The sequence below is a fragment of the Cebus imitator genome, unplaced genomic scaffold (assembly GCF_001604975.1).
Source record: "Cebus imitator isolate Cc_AM_T3 unplaced genomic scaffold, Cebus_imitator-1.0 Scaffold87, whole genome shotgun sequence".
Lineage (NCBI taxonomy): Eukaryota > Metazoa > Chordata > Mammalia > Primates > Cebidae > Cebus > Cebus imitator.
The window spans coordinates 578,295-594,881 of NW_016107402.1; the positions used below are offsets into that span (position 1 = coordinate 578,295).

Genomic DNA, 16,587 nt, shown 5'->3' on the forward strand with positions numbered 1-16,587 from the left:
CATGCCTGCAGTCATACACTAGAGTGTGCCAGAGCCAAGGTTCTGGCCTGGGCAGTCTGTGCCCCACACCCCTGCTGCCCTCCTCCCACCTTCTCCTGTTCTCACACAGGTCCACACGGAGAGAGAAGATAAACATACACAAGCTCTGATGACTTTGTTGTTTTGTGTTGTCTGTTGTGTTTTTTTGTTGTTGTTTTTGATTTTGAGACAGTCTCGCTGTGTCGCCTAGGCTGGAGTGCAATGGCACGGTCTCATCTCACTGCAACCTTCGCCTCCCGGGTTCAAGCGATTCTCCTGCCTCAGCCTCCCAAGTAGCTGGGTTTATAGGTGCCCACCACCACGCCCGGCTAATTTTCATATTTTTAGCAGAAACGGCATTTCAACACATTGGCCAGGCTCGTCTAGAACTCCCGACCTTGTGATACACCTGCCTCAGCCTTCCAAAGTGCTGGGATTACAGGTGTGAGCCACTGCGCCCAGCTGTGTGTCTGTTTTTAAGGCTATGGCCATGGCATCTTAAAATAACATAAATGTGAGAAAAGATGGATGTGGGTTCCAATCCTAGCCCTGCCTCTGTGCACTTATACAGGTTGGTTCTCCTCTCTGACCTCAGTTTCCTTGCCTGTGAAATGGGGTTAATAATAGTATATGCTTCTGGAGGTTGTCATGAGCCTGGAATGGCATTTAGAGGGCCCTGGCCAGTGCTTGGCATACAATAGGTGCTTAATGAAATTTCCTTCTTCATGACTTCGGGACACTCACATACTGCCATTAGTGCAGAGAAATAACATCTGTGGTCCTAAAGAATTATAGCCCATGAGGGGATCAGGCAGAGCTGACTAGGGGCGGATCAGAGAGAAGGGGGCAGCCACCCGCTCCAGCCTGAGAGCAAGGGGCCCCCTGCAGCCACCTCCTGTCAGCCCAACGCTAATGACTTCAGTGTGTCTCCCCTTTAAGTTCAAATATTTCTGAAATGCACACTGCTCGTTCACACGTAGCCGGAGGGGACACTGGGTCCCCCCAGCCCAGCAGTCAGGGCCTCCTGATTGCTTTCTTCTGTGAAACCTCCAGGAAGGAGAGGGGGTGTGATTGCAGTAGGGATAGGGCCAAAGTCACTCCCATGGCCGGGCCCCTGTTTTCACACTGAGGAAGACACTCTGGGCTGGTGGCCCCACCTCCAGCTTTTGCCTGGATGCTAAGAATCTGCATAGCCTCTTTCTTCTTCTGTCCATTGGGAATTATTTTTATTGGCATTAAGAGCAGCCAGGGTCTGGGAACCGTACATTTCAATAGGGTGGGAGGGGCCAAGGGCAGGTGAAACAGCACAGTTGGCAGAGTGGGAAGCGGATGGCACCAGCGAGGCTGGCAAGGATGTGGGCAGATGGGGATGCTCCAGCAGAGGGGCCTGGGAGAGCTGCTGTGACCCTTCATGGCCCTGTCCTGTGCTACCTGGACAGCCCCTGCTAAACCTCTCCAGGCTCAGCTCCCACCACTTCCAGCCCCACCCTCAGCCAGTGCTTGATTCCCACAAACCCGACTGTGGCTCACCTCAACTCCCGGCCTTTGCCTCTACTTCTCCTCTGCCTAGCATGCCCTTCCCACTCCACATCAGCTCCCTCCCCCCCACCCATTGTGTGTTTATTGTTTGTTTGTTTGTTTTGAGACAGAGTCTCACTCTATTGCTCTGTCTCTGTTGCCCAGGCTGGAGTGCAGTGGTGCCATCTTAGCTCACTGTAACCTCTGCCTCCTGGGTTCAAGCAATCCTCCTTCCTCAGCATCCTGAGTAGCTGGGATTACAAGCGCCCGCCACCACACCCAGTTAATTTTTTGTATTTTTAGTAGAGATGGCGTTTCACCATATCGGCCAGGCTGGTCTCGAACTCCTGACTTCGTGATCTGCCTGCCTCAGCCTCCCAAAGTGCTGGGATTACAGGCGTGAGCCACCGTGCCAGGCCCCCCTCACCCATTCTTTAAGCCTCCATTCAGGAGTCACTTTCTCCTGGAAGCCATCCCTAAATTTGGCATTTTTTTCCCTCCTTCCATACTCATTTCCTAAAACCCTCAATACAGCATACACATCCTCACTCTGGTCTTAGCCACATAGTGTGGTGATTAATTATCTGTGTACAGTGACAACAGCTTCCCCTGCATGAGAGATTGTCACCGTCACAGTGGGGATAGGGATGGAAACATTTCCAGAGCTTCAGAGGCAGCCTGAGGGAGCCCAGCGGCTCCCGAAGTGTGGGAAGTGAAACGATGTTTGGAACTTTGCAGATGAACATTTTTTAATTGTAATACTCTGTTTATTCTCCTTCCTGTTATGGCAAGGATATTAGTTTTCCATTTATAATAATGATTATGTTTTTTTCTCTTTAAGATGCATTTGAGAAAGAAAAGGAGTCAAGTGGAAGAAAAAGTAGTAACTAAATAATTGTACAGGTTGTAGGTGGAAATGGCTAAGTCGGTAACGTTGTCTATATGAGAGGCTGTAGCCTGGGCAGCCCTATGGAACAGGACACTAGCATATGCTCAAGCCTTGCAGATGGGGAGAGGAGGCCTAGGTGCCAAGCCCTGTGCTGGGTCTTAGGGATCCCAGGACCAGGACCCAGCACCCACTTCTCAGGGGACCACAGAGCTTTGGGAGATGATGGCAAATAGGGTAGTTATCACCCAGAATGTCTGCAAATGCTGGGAAAACAGGAAGCACCGTGGCTGCAGAGCTTTGGGGCAGAATGGATTCAGGAGGAGTTGCTAGAGGAGGTGACCTGAGTTGAGACATCACAGGTGAGGATGGCAGGCAGAGAAGATGTGGAGGTGAGCAGGAACAGTATGTGTGAGGCACGGGGTGAGAGGGAACACCGCCTCATCTGTGCAGAGTGAGATGGCTGGTCTCTCCACTTACTCGTAGCTAACTGGAGTGCAGCTTGTGGGTGGAATAGATGTGCGATCTTGGGCAAGTCATGATTCTCCTGAGGCTTTAGAAGCCTCAACTTTCTCATCTGTGAAATGGGACAGTATCAAGCACCTCTTGGCACTGTTGTGAGATCGTTGGTGAGAGATTCTGGCTCCTAATAGGGTCTCAGTGGACGTGAGTTCTCTCCCTTTTTAGATTTTTGGGATTGGAGGGGAGAGACATCTGGGGTGTTACAGGGTAGAAGGAAGTGGTGGTGGTGGAAACGGAGCTTGGTTTCCTAAACCCAATAAGTTCCTGAGGCAAGAACTATTAACTCCAGATTCCCCAGAGAACAGAGTTTGACTTTTGTGCTTGGTTTGAGAGGAACAAAGAGGAAACTCTCCCCAGGGAAAGCAGCATCAGATGGACTGGGACGGGCTCCTTGGAGGCTGTGGCTGTGGAGCAAGAGACTGATGCCTGTCAGATGTTGGCAGGCATATCTGGGAGGCAGGGGAAGCCAGGCAGACTAAGCTGGAGCCTCCTGGGCCCGCCGTCGCTTTCAGGGGCCACCTAATAAGCCCAAAGGAGGAAGCAGTGTGTGCGGGTGCTGGACGCACAAAGACAGCAGCTGCTGCGGAGTGAGGACCTACTTTGTACTTGGCTCCAAGCTGCTATACTTCCACACTCAGAAGGTATTTTGGCCATTTTCCAGGTGAGGAAACTGAGGCATATCAAGAGGCAGAAAAAATGAAGGTCCATTCGGTTTGTTTGTTTTGTTTTCTGAGACAGAGTCTTGCTCTGTTGCCCAGGTTGGAGTGCAGTAGCGCGATCTCAGCTCACTGCAATCTCTGCCTCTTGGGTTCAAGCAATTCTTGTGCCTTAGCCTCCTGGGTAGCTGGGATTATAGGCATGCATCACCACACCTAGCTAATTTTTGTATTTTTAGTAGAGACAGGGTTTCACCATGTTGGCCAGGCTGGTCACGAACTCCTGACCTCAGGTGATCGGCCCGCCTTGAAAGATCCATTTGTGGTCGGGAGCGGTGGCTCACGCCTGTAATCCCAGCACTTTGGGGAGGCAGAGGCAGGTGGATCGCCTGAGATCAGGAGTTCAAGATTAGCCTGATCAACATAGTGAAACCCCGTCTCTACTAAAAATATAAAAATTAGCCAGGCGTGGTAGCGTGCACCTGTAATCCCAGCTACTCAGGAGGCTGAGGCAGGAGAATCACTTCAACCCAGAGGCGGAGGTTGTGATGAGCCGAGATTGCTCCATTGCCCTCTAGCCTGGGCAAAGAGAATGAGACTCTGGTTTCAAAAAAAAAAAAAAAAAAAAAAGAAAGAAAGAAAGATCCATTTGTAATAGCCTGTGTTTATTTTCCTTCCTTTTATGACAAGTGATATCTGTTACCAAGCAAGGAAAGGACAGAGCTAGTGTTAGAACCCAGATCTCTGCGATCTCCAGAGCCTGGGTCTGTGTGCTCTGCTCATTTGCCTTTTGTGCAGAGGTAGAGGAAGGTGTTAACATTGAAAAGCAAAAGACCAGGTTGGAGAGAGAGCACCCTTGTGCCGCCTCCTGCCTCAGCCTGGAGGGGTGACAGATTTCCCGGAGCCAGGCTTCCAGGCAAGGCCGGGAGTGGCACGGGTGAAGCCAGCAGAGGAGATGCCCGACCTCCGCCTCCTCCCAAGGGGATCTGCAAACCTCACATTCCCTAGAGGTCCCTTCTTATCTGCAAGCCAGCCAGCCCATTTACTTCCAGTCCTGAGATGCTCCCACTGCTCTGGGCCACTGCTTTGGGCCAGGAGAGGTGAAGGCACAGGGGGAGCTCCTGGCCTAAGCTTCTTGGGAGCCCAGAGTTTGGGCGCCAACTTTTAGTGTATGACTTTGGCAAGCCATTTGCCCTCCTTGGGCCCAAATTTCCACTGGTAAAATGAGGATGTGAGTTCCCGGCCCCTCTTTCTCTGGGCTGTGGAATCCTCTAGTGCTTGGCCTCTGGGTCAGCCCAGGAATCTAGCCAAGGGATGGGGCCACCTGCCTGGCGGGCTTGCCTCCCCTGCCCAACCCCCTTCTTGTCCCAAGCAGAGTCTCTCCTCCCCCTTGTTCGACACAGCTCCCAGCAGCTGTTCCCTGGGCCCAGGCATAGAGCCCGGCTTGGCGCGTCTCTGGCTGAGGCCGATGAGAGAAAACAGGTTAAAAGTTCAGCCCTTGTTCTCTCCAGGAAGAAAAATCTGTAGCATTCGGAGTGTGAAAAGGAACCCTTTTTTCAGCTCCAAAGCTGCATAATAGAACTTCCCTCCAATTTGCCATCAAAAAGATGCCCTTGGCACTGACTCTACCGTCCCTGGCACCCTTACCCCCCACCCCCTCCCTGTGCCAGCCCCCAGTGCAAAGGGACACAGTGACCACAGGCGGTCATGGGGATGCCAGTGCAAAGGGACACAAGCCACAGGCGGTTCTGGGGACACTTGTACATCCTCTCTTGTAAGCTTATGGGTCTAACTGGCTCACCTCTGGCCAAATGCTTCCTCCTATTCCCACCCTTCATCCCCTCCACCCCTGCCATAGTTCAAGCCTCATTATCTCCTATTTGAACCTTCTCATCGGCCCAGACACTGGGCACACAGGCCCCATCTCCTAGTTCTTATCATTTAGCCCAGACCATCAAACTAATAGTTGCACCTGCCTAAAAGTTCATAGAACAGGAGGCAAGACACCTGCACTTCACAATGTGTCACCAACTCCTGTGTGATCTTTAGGAAGTCCCTTCTCATCCCTGTGCCTCAGTTGCCCTGTCTCCAAAAGGAGGTGGTTGGGCTGGATCAGGGATAGCATCTCAGATGGTTCATATTCGTTTCCTGGAACACTGTGGCAAGAAACATTGTGTGGCCACAGTATTGGGACTGATGAGTGATGCCTGCCCTTGGCACGGAATTGGAGCAGAGCAGCAAGCATGCCTCTCACCCACCCTCACTGAGCGAGGTGGCATCGCTGTGACCTTCTATGTCTCTTCCTCTACTCTCGCACAGCTGTTGATATTCGCACCTCGTCTCCACTCCCAGACCACGAACTGCTCCATGGTAGGGCCTTGCTAGTCACGGTTGTCTCTCTCAGGGTGCCCAGTGCAGTGCCTGGTACACAATGAGCATCGGGATATATTTGTTGAATGAATGCTTGAAAAGGGTTCATTTAAATTCATTCGGTACTTTGCAATTCCATTCAAAAAGTGTTTTGAAGCCACAGAGGCAAGGAAGAGGTAGAGGGGAGGGATCCTGAACCTGACCTGGGGAGAATGGGGGTCTCCAGGGCGCTGTGGCTCTCCTTCCCCCTAGGCCATGTGGTTCCCTGCAGCTGCCAGAATTGGGGTGGCAAGTGGAACCCAGGATGGTCCAGAAGCTGATGTGCCTCCGGAACCCTCACAGGCCACATGACAGTTGGCCCCTACTGGGTGCAGGGCTTGCTCTCAACGCTTCTCCACTCCTGGGACCCTGTCCTGGGCGCAGAGTTGTCTGAGCCCTGGGGGAGGGGCCCCAGGGATGGGAACACGATGGAAGACTCCAGGTTTCTAGAGAATGGGAGAGAGTGCCCTGACAAGATGTGACAGGGAGGGCAAACTGAGGGGCTCAGCTGGGACACAAGAACAGCCCTTCTAAGGTTCATGTTCCAGTTTTTGAGAATTTGATGCAAGCTGAAAAACAGATACCCGGCGTTTGATGTAAAATATCAAGGGTTTCATGGCAACCCTCTGAAACCCAACCAGCAGACCCCAGGTTTAGTGGCTGTAAGACCCTCCCCGTCCAGAAAAGGAAGGCAAGGGCAGTACTAGGCTAAGAGGTGGAGCCTGACCATGATGTAAGAGTGGACTGGGCCCGGAGGGGCGGGGCCTAGAAGAGTGGCATCAGATGATTGGCTAGGCTGTGGGGTAGAGAGGCGGAGTCTAAACGGAGGGCAGTCTGGAGAATTAGAGCCAGATGACTGGGGCAATGGAAGTAGGCGGGACTCTTTGTAAAGAAGGATGAGGGCCCAACAGAGAGATTGATAGCCCCTGGTAGGTGGGGCGGGGCGGTGACTCTTTGCTCTCCCCACAGAAACGCTAATGGACTCCACTACAGCGACGGCTGAGCTGGGCTGGATGGTGCATCCTCCATCTGGGGTGAGTCAGTGGTCCCCAAACCTTGCATTGGTCCCCAGGATCCCTCAGGCCCTGCTGCAGGGCCCAAATGCCTCCTCATATTCTCACCCCTTTTCCCCTCTTCAGGGCCCAGAACCGCACCTCTCTCAGCCCCACCCTCCCAATCGCCTTCCACTGATGGAGCCATGATCCCTTACCATTGATGGAGCCAGTTACCATGACAACAGGCTGGATGCTTTCAGCTTTTATCCTGTAGAATCCCTGGGGCGAGGCTGAGAAGTAGGTTCTGGCGCTACCCCCGTTTTACAGATGAAGAAAGTGAACTATTTCCTGAGTACCCCTTCTATGTTAGATACTGGATTAAGCACCTTTATACACATGATCTCTGATCCCATGGAGAGGAATTATCTCCATTTTACAGATGAGAAAACTGAGGCTCAGAAAGTGTAGCCACCTGCCTGGGGCCCTATAGATAATAAGCGAGAGGCTAAAGTTTGTATTCAGGATTCTGACTGAGCCCTCTCTACCCCCTTTCTGTGTTCCCATAACACAAAGCTTCCCCTCCCTTGGCTCTTATTATCCTAGGGTCTATGCTGTAAGCTCTCCAAGAGCAAAACTGGGCATAAATTACAGGCTGTGGGGTGAGTTACTTCTGAAAATCGTCTTAGCTCTGCCACTCACCAGCTGTGTGATTTGAGGCCAGTTCCTTCATCTCTCTGAGCTTCAGTTTCTTCCTCTATAAAATAGTGACTATATCTCCCTCAAAAGACTGTTGCGAGGTTTTCCTGCAAGGTGTCTAACACAATGCCTGGCATAGATCGGGCTCCCAGTCAAGAGTAGCTATAATCACCCTCATCATTGTCATTGTCATGAAGTTTGATATTCATCCCTCATCCCCATGTTCTCTGGGGAGGGCTCTGGACTCTACAACCCAGCCCTCCCTTCCCCCCCACCAGGGGTTCCTCCGCTGGCACTCAGCTGCTGCCCCAGGGAACTGCATCCTCCCCACCCCCCAGGCCTGTGTTCTCAATAGGCAGGGCCCCAGGGTCAGGCCGCTTTCTGTGGCTCTTTCTTGTCACCAATTTTCCATCTGCGAAGGCGGCTGGGCCCGCGGCCCCACCCTGCCAGTAATGAGGCCAGGCTGGGCTGCAGGGCCCCGGACGCAATTATTTGGGGTGTTTAGGCTGCAGGGCCTCCGCATGTTAATTAGAGAGAGGGGAGAAAGGCAGCGTGCTCTAATTAAGTGTTCTAATTAAGTTCTGAAGAAGAGCAGCGGTTGTAACAAGGGGCTGACTTTGTCACATGGTGGCACCAAAAAAAAATTTTTTTAATGCAATGTAGGGAGCTTCAGAGTCAACGTTGAAGAAGAGGCTGGGCCAGTAAGCTCCAGACCTGCCCTCCCCGTGTGCACTCACGCTTCATCGCACCTGACCCTCCTCAGGCTGCCAGCCCCTGCTCCACACCACGGACATGGCCCAGGGAATCTGAGTGGCACAGGGTAAAGGACACCCACTTGAGGGTGACACCTCTTCCATCAGCCACCACCCCCACAGTCACGTTTGGCAATTGGAAGCCCAGAAGGGGAAGGTGACTTGCCCAAGGCCACTCATCAAGTTAGTAGAGCTGGGACTAGAACCCAGGACTCCTGGGGCACACTTGGGGTCCTTATGTTTCCAGGCGGCATGGGCAAGCACACAAACAGCTCTGTGTCTGTGTGACCTGGGTCAAGTGACCTCACTTCTGGTCTCTGCTCCCTCCTCCTCTGTAAAAAGGGTATAACCATACAGACCATGTATGATAATCATGACAAAGAAATGAGATTCCGTGAGGGTGCCCAGCCCCAGCATAGAATGGAGAAGGGACTCTGCTATTGGGGCTCCTTTGGGTCTACCCCAGGTGAACCCAGCCAACACCAAGTGGGGCACAGGAGAAGAACAGGATGAGTGGCTGCCCTCAGCAAGCTCTCAGCCCCACTGAGACTGGCCTGCGAGGGCCGAATGTACTGAGCACTCACACAGGGAGGTTGTTCCCGAAGGCCCTCGGGAGAGTTGGTGAATGCAAACAGCGGGCATCCAGACAGCCTGCTGCGGAGGAGACCAGAGAGGGTGCCCCAAGAGAGCATAGAAGTGTGCAAAAGTCTCAGCAGTGGGAACGAGTGTGGTCCGTGAGTGTGAGGAGATAACCCAGGCCCTGGGCCCTTCCCACCCCAACTTTCCACCACCTGGCCCAGCCTCCTGCAGCAGTGAGGCTTGGCGACTCTGCTGGGTTTGTGAGAGCCCAGGCTGCCCCGGTGAGAATACGGGAGTATTTTCCCTGGTCAGGGAGGGTGGGCAGCCTCCCTCCAGGTACCAGAGAGGAAACTTTAGCAGCTGAAAGCGCCAGAGCAGAGCTGCTCTCATGGGGAAGGGCCCTGTCTTCCCCATTATCTATGCATTCATTGAGGGTGAGGACTGTCTCCTCCATCAGACTGAGAGTTCCCAAGGGTAAGGGCTGTCTCTCCCTGGTCAGACAGGGGCTCGCCGAGGACAGAAGCTTTGTCTCCCCCAGCAGACTGATAGCCCCCACAAGCACAAAGCTATGCCTACTTTCATCAGAAGGACCTACCTAAGCGGGGAAAGGTTCTCCCTATTTTTCCCTTCCAGGTGGGGACTTCCTGGCCAGGGTCCCTGTCTCCTTTATGAGATTAGTGCACCCTGACAGTAAGGGCCACATCCCCCCTGTCTGGGGAAGGATGGGGAAGAAGAGAGGTGAGATCAGGCAGTCTGCCAAGAGCAGGGTGTATGCCTTTCCCACCCGATTGGCATGTCTCCCCCATCAGATTGGGAATTCTCTGATGTCTTCACCATTAGACTGGAGGACTCCCTAAGGCAGAGTCTGTATCTTCCACCTTAGAGTGAGTGTTTGCTGGGACTGATCCCTTACTCCCTACCTGACGAGCATTTCACCCGCAGTGGGAAGAGGTGAGCGGCTACGATGAGAACATGAACACGATCCGCACGTACCAGGTGTGCAATGTGTTTGAGTCAAGCCAGAACAACTGGCTACGGACCAAGTTCATCCGGCGCCGTGGCGCCCACCGCATCCACGTGGAGATGAAGTTTTCGGTGCGTGACTGCAGCAGCATCCCCAGCGTGCCTGGCTCCTGCAAGGAGACCTTCAACCTCTATTACTATGAGGCTGACTTTGACTCGGCCACCAAGACCTTCCCCAACTGGATGGAGAATCCATGGGTGAAGGTGGATACTATCGCAGCCGATGAGAGCTTCTCACAGGTGGACCTGGGTGGCCGTGTCATGAAAATCAACACCGAGGTGCGCAGCTTCGGACCCGTGTCCCGCAGCGGCTTCTACCTGGCCTTCCAGGACTACGGTGGCTGCATGTCCCTCATTGCTGTGCGTGTCTTCTACCGCAAGTGCCCCCGCATCATCCAGAATGGCGCCATCTTCCAGGAAACCCTGTCGGGGGCTGAGAGCACATCGCTGGTGGCTGCCCGGGGCAGCTGCATCGCCAATGCGGAAGAGGTGGATGTGCCTATCAAGCTCTACTGTAATGGGGATGGCGAGTGGCTGGTGCCCATTGGGCGCTGCATGTGCAAAGCAGGCTTCGAGGCCGTGGAGAATGGCACCGTCTGCCGAGGTAAGGGCCAGGGTGGGGCACGTGCCCCTGCAAGTGCACAGAATTGGTCTTGGCTGCAGACTCGGGCTGCAGACTCAGGCCTGGCCTCTGAAGCTCAGAGCTGACCGCGAGGCACTCTAGGGCGAGGGTTTCCAAACCGGCAACCATCATTCAGCTTCTTGGAGGGAGGCGCTTGAATGTCGCCCTTCCTGAACAACAATCCCTACCCATGCTGCAGGTGGTGCCGGATGATGTGGGTACCACCTGCAGCACAGTTGGTATAGGATAAAGGTTTTTTGTTTATGTCATCATATGAGTATGTCAAGTGGTGTCTTTTTCTTCGTTTACAAAGGTGATAAGGTTCCCTTTTTAAGAACATGTATGTCATAGTAAGTAATATTTATACATTAAGTAACATTTGTTTGAGCTTTTACTCTGTCAGTATAGACCAGACAGTGCTGAAGTGACAAAACAATAAAAGTTGATTTCTCCCTGAATGCTTCACGTCCACTGTGGGTCGGCCCGGGACTCCTCCCTCTGAGAGCCGAGTGGATGGAGCAGCACCCATTTGGGATGTTGCCGTCTGCAGGGGCAGACTGACGGCAGGAGCGTGGCAGACGGAATACTAGCTGTAAGGCTTCTACCTGGAATGCACCCCAGCATAACCTCTGTGCACATTTCACTGGCCAAAGCAAGTCAGAAGGTTACCTCCCATTCAAAGAGTTGGAGACGTGCAGTTTTACTGTGAGCCAGACCCGCAGCTGCCCTTGGGCTGCATGTTGAGAACTTCTGTGACTTAGTTCATTTCCTCCTCACAAGGACCCTGTGACAGAAGGTACTGTTGTATACGAAGAAACTGAGGCTCAGAGAGCTTAAACAGAGCCTAAGTAGAGGATCTGGGCTTCCAAAGCCCACCCTCTTAACCACCGTGCCACACAGTTAGCTTAAGGAACCCTATTAAGTAAGTGCAGGTAGTGTTTGAATATGGCGAAGAACCATGAAGGTGAGCCGCAAACACGAGCAGTTTGTGAGCAGTACAGCCTGGTGCTGAGAAGGCCGTGAAGGTCGAAGGGCCTGGGTTAAATCACCCCTGCCACTCACTAGCGGTATCACCTTGGCCAAATGTAAAACCCTCCTTCCTACGTTGGTGTGAGGAGTCAGGAACTTGGTGCATGCAAAGTGCTTGTCATGGTTTCCAGTACACAGGAAGTGCTTAATAGATGTTAACTAAATGAGATGATGTGTACAAAGCCCAGGTGCTCAGCCTGTGAGCTGCAGTGGTGGTGCTGGGGGTATAGGAGACTTGAGCCTACTTGTGTCATCTCCTCTTGCATTCCCCGTTGGGTTCAGAGTTTGGGGCCAGATCCTGGGGTGCTGCAGATGCCAGGCTGAAGGTTTGGGCTCTAATCCAGCATACCTGGAGAGGCAGGCTGAATGTGGTTGCAGTGATCCTCACCTGATAAAATGTCACATCTACCAGCTCTGTGGTTCCTCCCTCTAGCCCTCTGAGACAAGCAAGGCAGCTTTTCAAGATACCTAGAAGGATGCATGCGGGTGCCAGAGACAGGAGGAAGGGGCCTGCAGGGGAGTCGTTGTCATCTCAAGAGACGATGGCAGCTGGAGTGGGGCGTCCAATGTGCTGGGGAAGAGGAGAGGTCAGATCAAAGGGTATTTTGCCAATGAAAGGGATGGGATGGAAAACAGGATGGAAAGAGGGGAGAGGGAAGAGTCAGAGGGAACAGGGCATTCCAGCTTGCAGGAGGGGGATGATTCTAGAAAAGAAATGGGGGACTTAGGAGAAAGGGCTGGTTTCTTGGGGAAGACAACAAATTTGGTTTTACGGCCTTGGGTATAAAAGTGCACAGGCTTGGAAGATTGCAGTGGTGAGACAGGGCGTGGGTGGCAGAAGAAGTGACTAGGAAACCAGTCACTCGATGGTTTGTTCATTCATCAAACTTTTACTGAGCCTGCTCTGTGTCAGACCTTATGCTGAGCATCAGGCAGTACAGAAAAGAATCAGACTGTGGCTCTGCCTTCTGGAGCTCAGAGTCTAGCAGGGGCACAGACATATAAACGTACAAAGGTGGTAATGTGTTAGACTTGTTTTAATAGGAACTGCTCAGGCTACAGTGGGCACAGAAAATGACGGAAGCCTTCACAGAGGAGGTGACTTTGGAGCTGAGTCTTGGGTGGGTGGCCCAGAAATGCTGGAGGAAGGGTCTGCGTGAACAAAGCCCTGGGAACATGAATCAGCTTGGCCCATGAGGGAGGCAGGTTTGATGCGGCCACGGCTAAGGGCTCGAGGAGGGATGTAGGAAAAACGGAGACAGGAGGTATTCTCGGATGAGAAGGTATGTTAGTTACCTATTGCTGCATAAAAAATTATTCCAAGACTTAGCAGTTTAAAACAGCCAACAGGTCAGAGGCAGTGGCTCATGCCTGTAATCCTAGCACTTTGGGAGGCTGAGACAGGAAGATTGCTTGAGCCCAGGAGTTTGAGACCAGCCTGGGCAACATAGCGAGACCCTGTCTCTACAAAGAAAGAAAAAGAAAAATACTAGCTAGATGTGTTGGTGTGCACCTGTAGTTCCAGCTACTTGGGAGGCTGAGGTGGGAGGATTGCTTGAGGCTATAGTGAACTATGATCATGCCACTGCACTCCAGCCTGGGTGACAGAGCAAGACTCTGTCTCTAAACAGCAACAAACGTTCATTTTTTCATAGTTTCTGAAGGTCAGGAATCCAGGTGTGGCTTAACTGGGTACTTCTGGCTCAGAGGTTGTAATGAAGGTATAGCCTGGGGCTGTGGTTTCATCTGAAGTCTGGAACAGGGAGGGGTCTGCTTCCAAGGTCACTCACAGGGCTGTTGGCAGGACTCTGCCCCTCACCACATGGGCCTCTTGCATGTGCAGTGACATTCCCCAGAGTAAGAGCCAAGAGCGAATACCAGCAAACACCCAAGACAGAAGCCACAATCTTTTATAACCTAATATTAGAAGTGACATCTTGCCACTTCTGCCATATTGTCTGCCATATTGTCTGCATTAAAATCGAGTCACCCAACTCAGGCCATGCCTCAGGGGGGGGAATTATACCAAGTATGAGTGCCAGGAGGTAGAGTCATGGGGCCGTGTTAGAGGCTGCCTGGCATAGGCAGGTTCTCAGAATCAGAGCTGCTCTTTGCAGATGGTGAGGGCGTGAGGCGGGGCAGGGGTAAGGTGTGCCCAGCCCTGGCTCCCTTCCACCCCTTCTTCCCCTGGACGTGACAGCCTCCCCAGGACCCCGGCCCAGCCCAGCCAGCAACTGGGTGTGAGTGGGGGCTAGTCAGGGTGTGATTAATGAGCTCAGGGAGCCCAGAAGGACGCCAGCTGTTGCTAGGGCCTATGCGGCAGTCACCCAGATGTGAGGCTGCTGCAGCCCAAACCCCACAGGCACTGGCCCTGCTGGCGCGGGACGTGCGGGAACGGTGATTCCAGCTCACATCCAAGTAACATCGCCCCAGTGCTTCCTCGTCCTCTAGCTTAGGGCTTCTCAGCCTTTATTGTGGATCAAAGTCACCTGGTTAGTTGGTTAAAATGCAGAGTCCTGGGTCTGGCTCAAACCTTTCCCCCAGGTCTGGGAATGTGGCTCCAAGATGGGACCAGGAATCAGCAGTTTTTTTTTTTTTTTTTTTGAGACAGGATCTCGCTCTATTCCAGGCTGGAGTGCAGTGGTGCAATCTCAACTCACTGCAAACTCCATCTCCTGGGTTTAAGCAATTCTTGTGCCTCAGCCTCCTGAGTAGCTGGGATTACAGGCATGCCACCATGCCCTGCTAATTTTTGTATTTTTGGTAGAGATGGGATTTCACCATATTGACTGTCCTCAAACTCCTGGCCTTAGCCTCTCAAATGCTGGGATTAGAGCCACTGTGCCCAGCCAGAATTAGCACTGTTAAACAAGCAGCCCTAATGATTCTGTACCAGGACCATGAGCTCAGACACACGATGTGATAACACATGTTTGGCTGGACCAAGCTGGCACCAAAGGCCAAAGGGAGGACACAGGACGCAAGCCCAGCTCCAACACCACTCCAGGGATGGTCCGCCCTGGGGCAGCGGAACATTAGCAGAGCCTCTAAGAGGATGTGATTTGAAAAGATTCATTTAATATTGAGATATAATTTAATAGGAAAAAAATCCACTGCTTTGTTAACATAAATTAGAGAAAATAAGGCTGGATTAAGTCTTCTTGGCAGACAGAGAGTGAGGGAGTCCTCACAGGGAGTGGCCACCATCCCTGGGGTGGGCAGTGATGGTGAGCAAAGGCTTACTAGTTCCCAATGCAGTGAGTGGGCTAAATGGATTCAATCTGACCAACTTCCTCTGGTGCCTACTGTGTACAGGGCACCGTGGGAGAGGGGAGGGGCCTGGGGAAGCCAGCTATTCAACAGGCATGTTTTGAGTATTTAGCCCTCAGGGGAGGCTATTTAGCCCTCTAACAAATATGCATGGCGTACCTGCTGTGAGCCAGGCGCATTCCAGGTGCAGGGCGATAGGGACATGAACAAGTCGGCACATTCATTGCCCTCCCGGAGTTTTTAGTCTGAGTGGGTGGATGGCAGAAGAAAGAAGAAAAAGTCAATGAGCAAATAAATAAACTAGTTGCAGACTGTGATGAGTGAAGGGGAGAAAGCTGTGTGACGGTAGAGATCAAAAAGTGATCCTGCTTCAGGAAGGGCTCCCTGGAAGAGGTGTCATTGAGCTGAGGGGCCTGAGAAGGCTGGGGGGAAAGCATTCCAGGTTGAGGGTTCCTAAGAAACCCTGACACTCAGGGTTTGGTCTGAAGTGGCTCCTGGGTGAGCAGGGGACTCAGACACCCAGGAAACGAAGCAGAGTGTGGTCCTGCCACAGATGAAGTCCATCCAAGCAAAGTGCTTTGCACACTTGAAGAAGAAGGCATCTTGTATGACTGGGTATCTCAGAAGGCTTCAAGGAGGAGGTAGCATTTGAATTAGGCCTTGAAGAGTGAGTAGGCTTTGGATGGCTGAAGGGAGGGAAGAAGGGAATTGCAGGCAGAGAGAACTATATGAATAAAGGCCCCCGGTGTGACAGTCCAGGGCATATTTGATGGGTAGAAAGCGCTTTGCAGAGTATAGGGATTAGGATGCAATTGTCCCCTGTCCATTCACCTGTTCACGTTTTAGCGCATGCCCATTTGGGGTCTACACTGTCCGTACAGCTGCCAGGTGAGGATTCCTGGGACTTCCTTGAGAAGAGCCCTGTTCCCTCCCTGACCCCAGTCCCCACTGTGGCTTCCAGCAGGTCTGCTGGGAGTGGCAGGAAGTGTCCCTGGAATGCCTTCTTTGCCGCAGCCACCCCCACCCAAGTCTGTTTCTCTGACTCTTTCCAGAGTATGATAGGTGCCTCTGCCTCAGTTTCTCCAAGCCTGCCTGTCTCCAGATCCCCGTTCTCCTTGGTCTCTCCTTACCCACCTCAGTCCCGACTTCTGCCTGCCCAGCAGGAGCCCCCAACCTAGCCTTCTTTGGGGATCTTGCCCTGTTCTCTCCCAGTGGCCAACCGGCATCTGCGAGGGATCTGGAGGCAGTTCCGCAGCAAGCGTGATTGCTGCGATGCTATGGGGCGACATGGGATTTTTAATATTTAGCTTGGATGGGGAGAGGGGCTGCTGGCCAGCTCCGGGCGGTTGCATGCACATGTTGATTCGCTGGCTGCAGCCCAGACTCCCCAGTTCCCAGCTGCTGGGCTTCTCCTCCCAGCCTCTCCCTCTTGTTGCCCTGCCCTGCTGCTCTCTCCTCAGCTCATGGCCTCTCCTTGACCTTGGCTGTAGAGACCTGCTTTCAAACCCCAGCTCTGCGTCTCACTAGCTGTGTGACCTTGGGTGAGCAGCTGACCCTCTCCCAACCTTTGTTTTCTCATCTGCAAAACAGAATAAACAGAGGCCTGTTATAC

General features: G+C 52.7%; 1 protein-coding gene across 6 annotated transcripts in view; it reads left to right on the forward strand.

Moving 5' to 3' along the window:
- EPHB2 (EPH receptor B2) overlaps nucleotides 1-16,587 on the forward strand; it is a 210,800-nt gene that overhangs the window by 65,639 nt on the left and 128,574 nt on the right. For all 6 annotated transcript variants that reach the window (XM_017534498.2, XM_017534499.2, XM_017534500.2 and 3 more), the window contains exons 2-3: nucleotides 6,979-7,043; nucleotides 9,974-10,658. In XM_017534498.2, coding sequence (XP_017389987.1) covers nucleotides 6,979-7,043; nucleotides 9,974-10,658 — 750 coding nt within the window. The remainder of the gene's footprint in view (nucleotides 1-6,978; nucleotides 7,044-9,973; nucleotides 10,659-16,587) is intronic.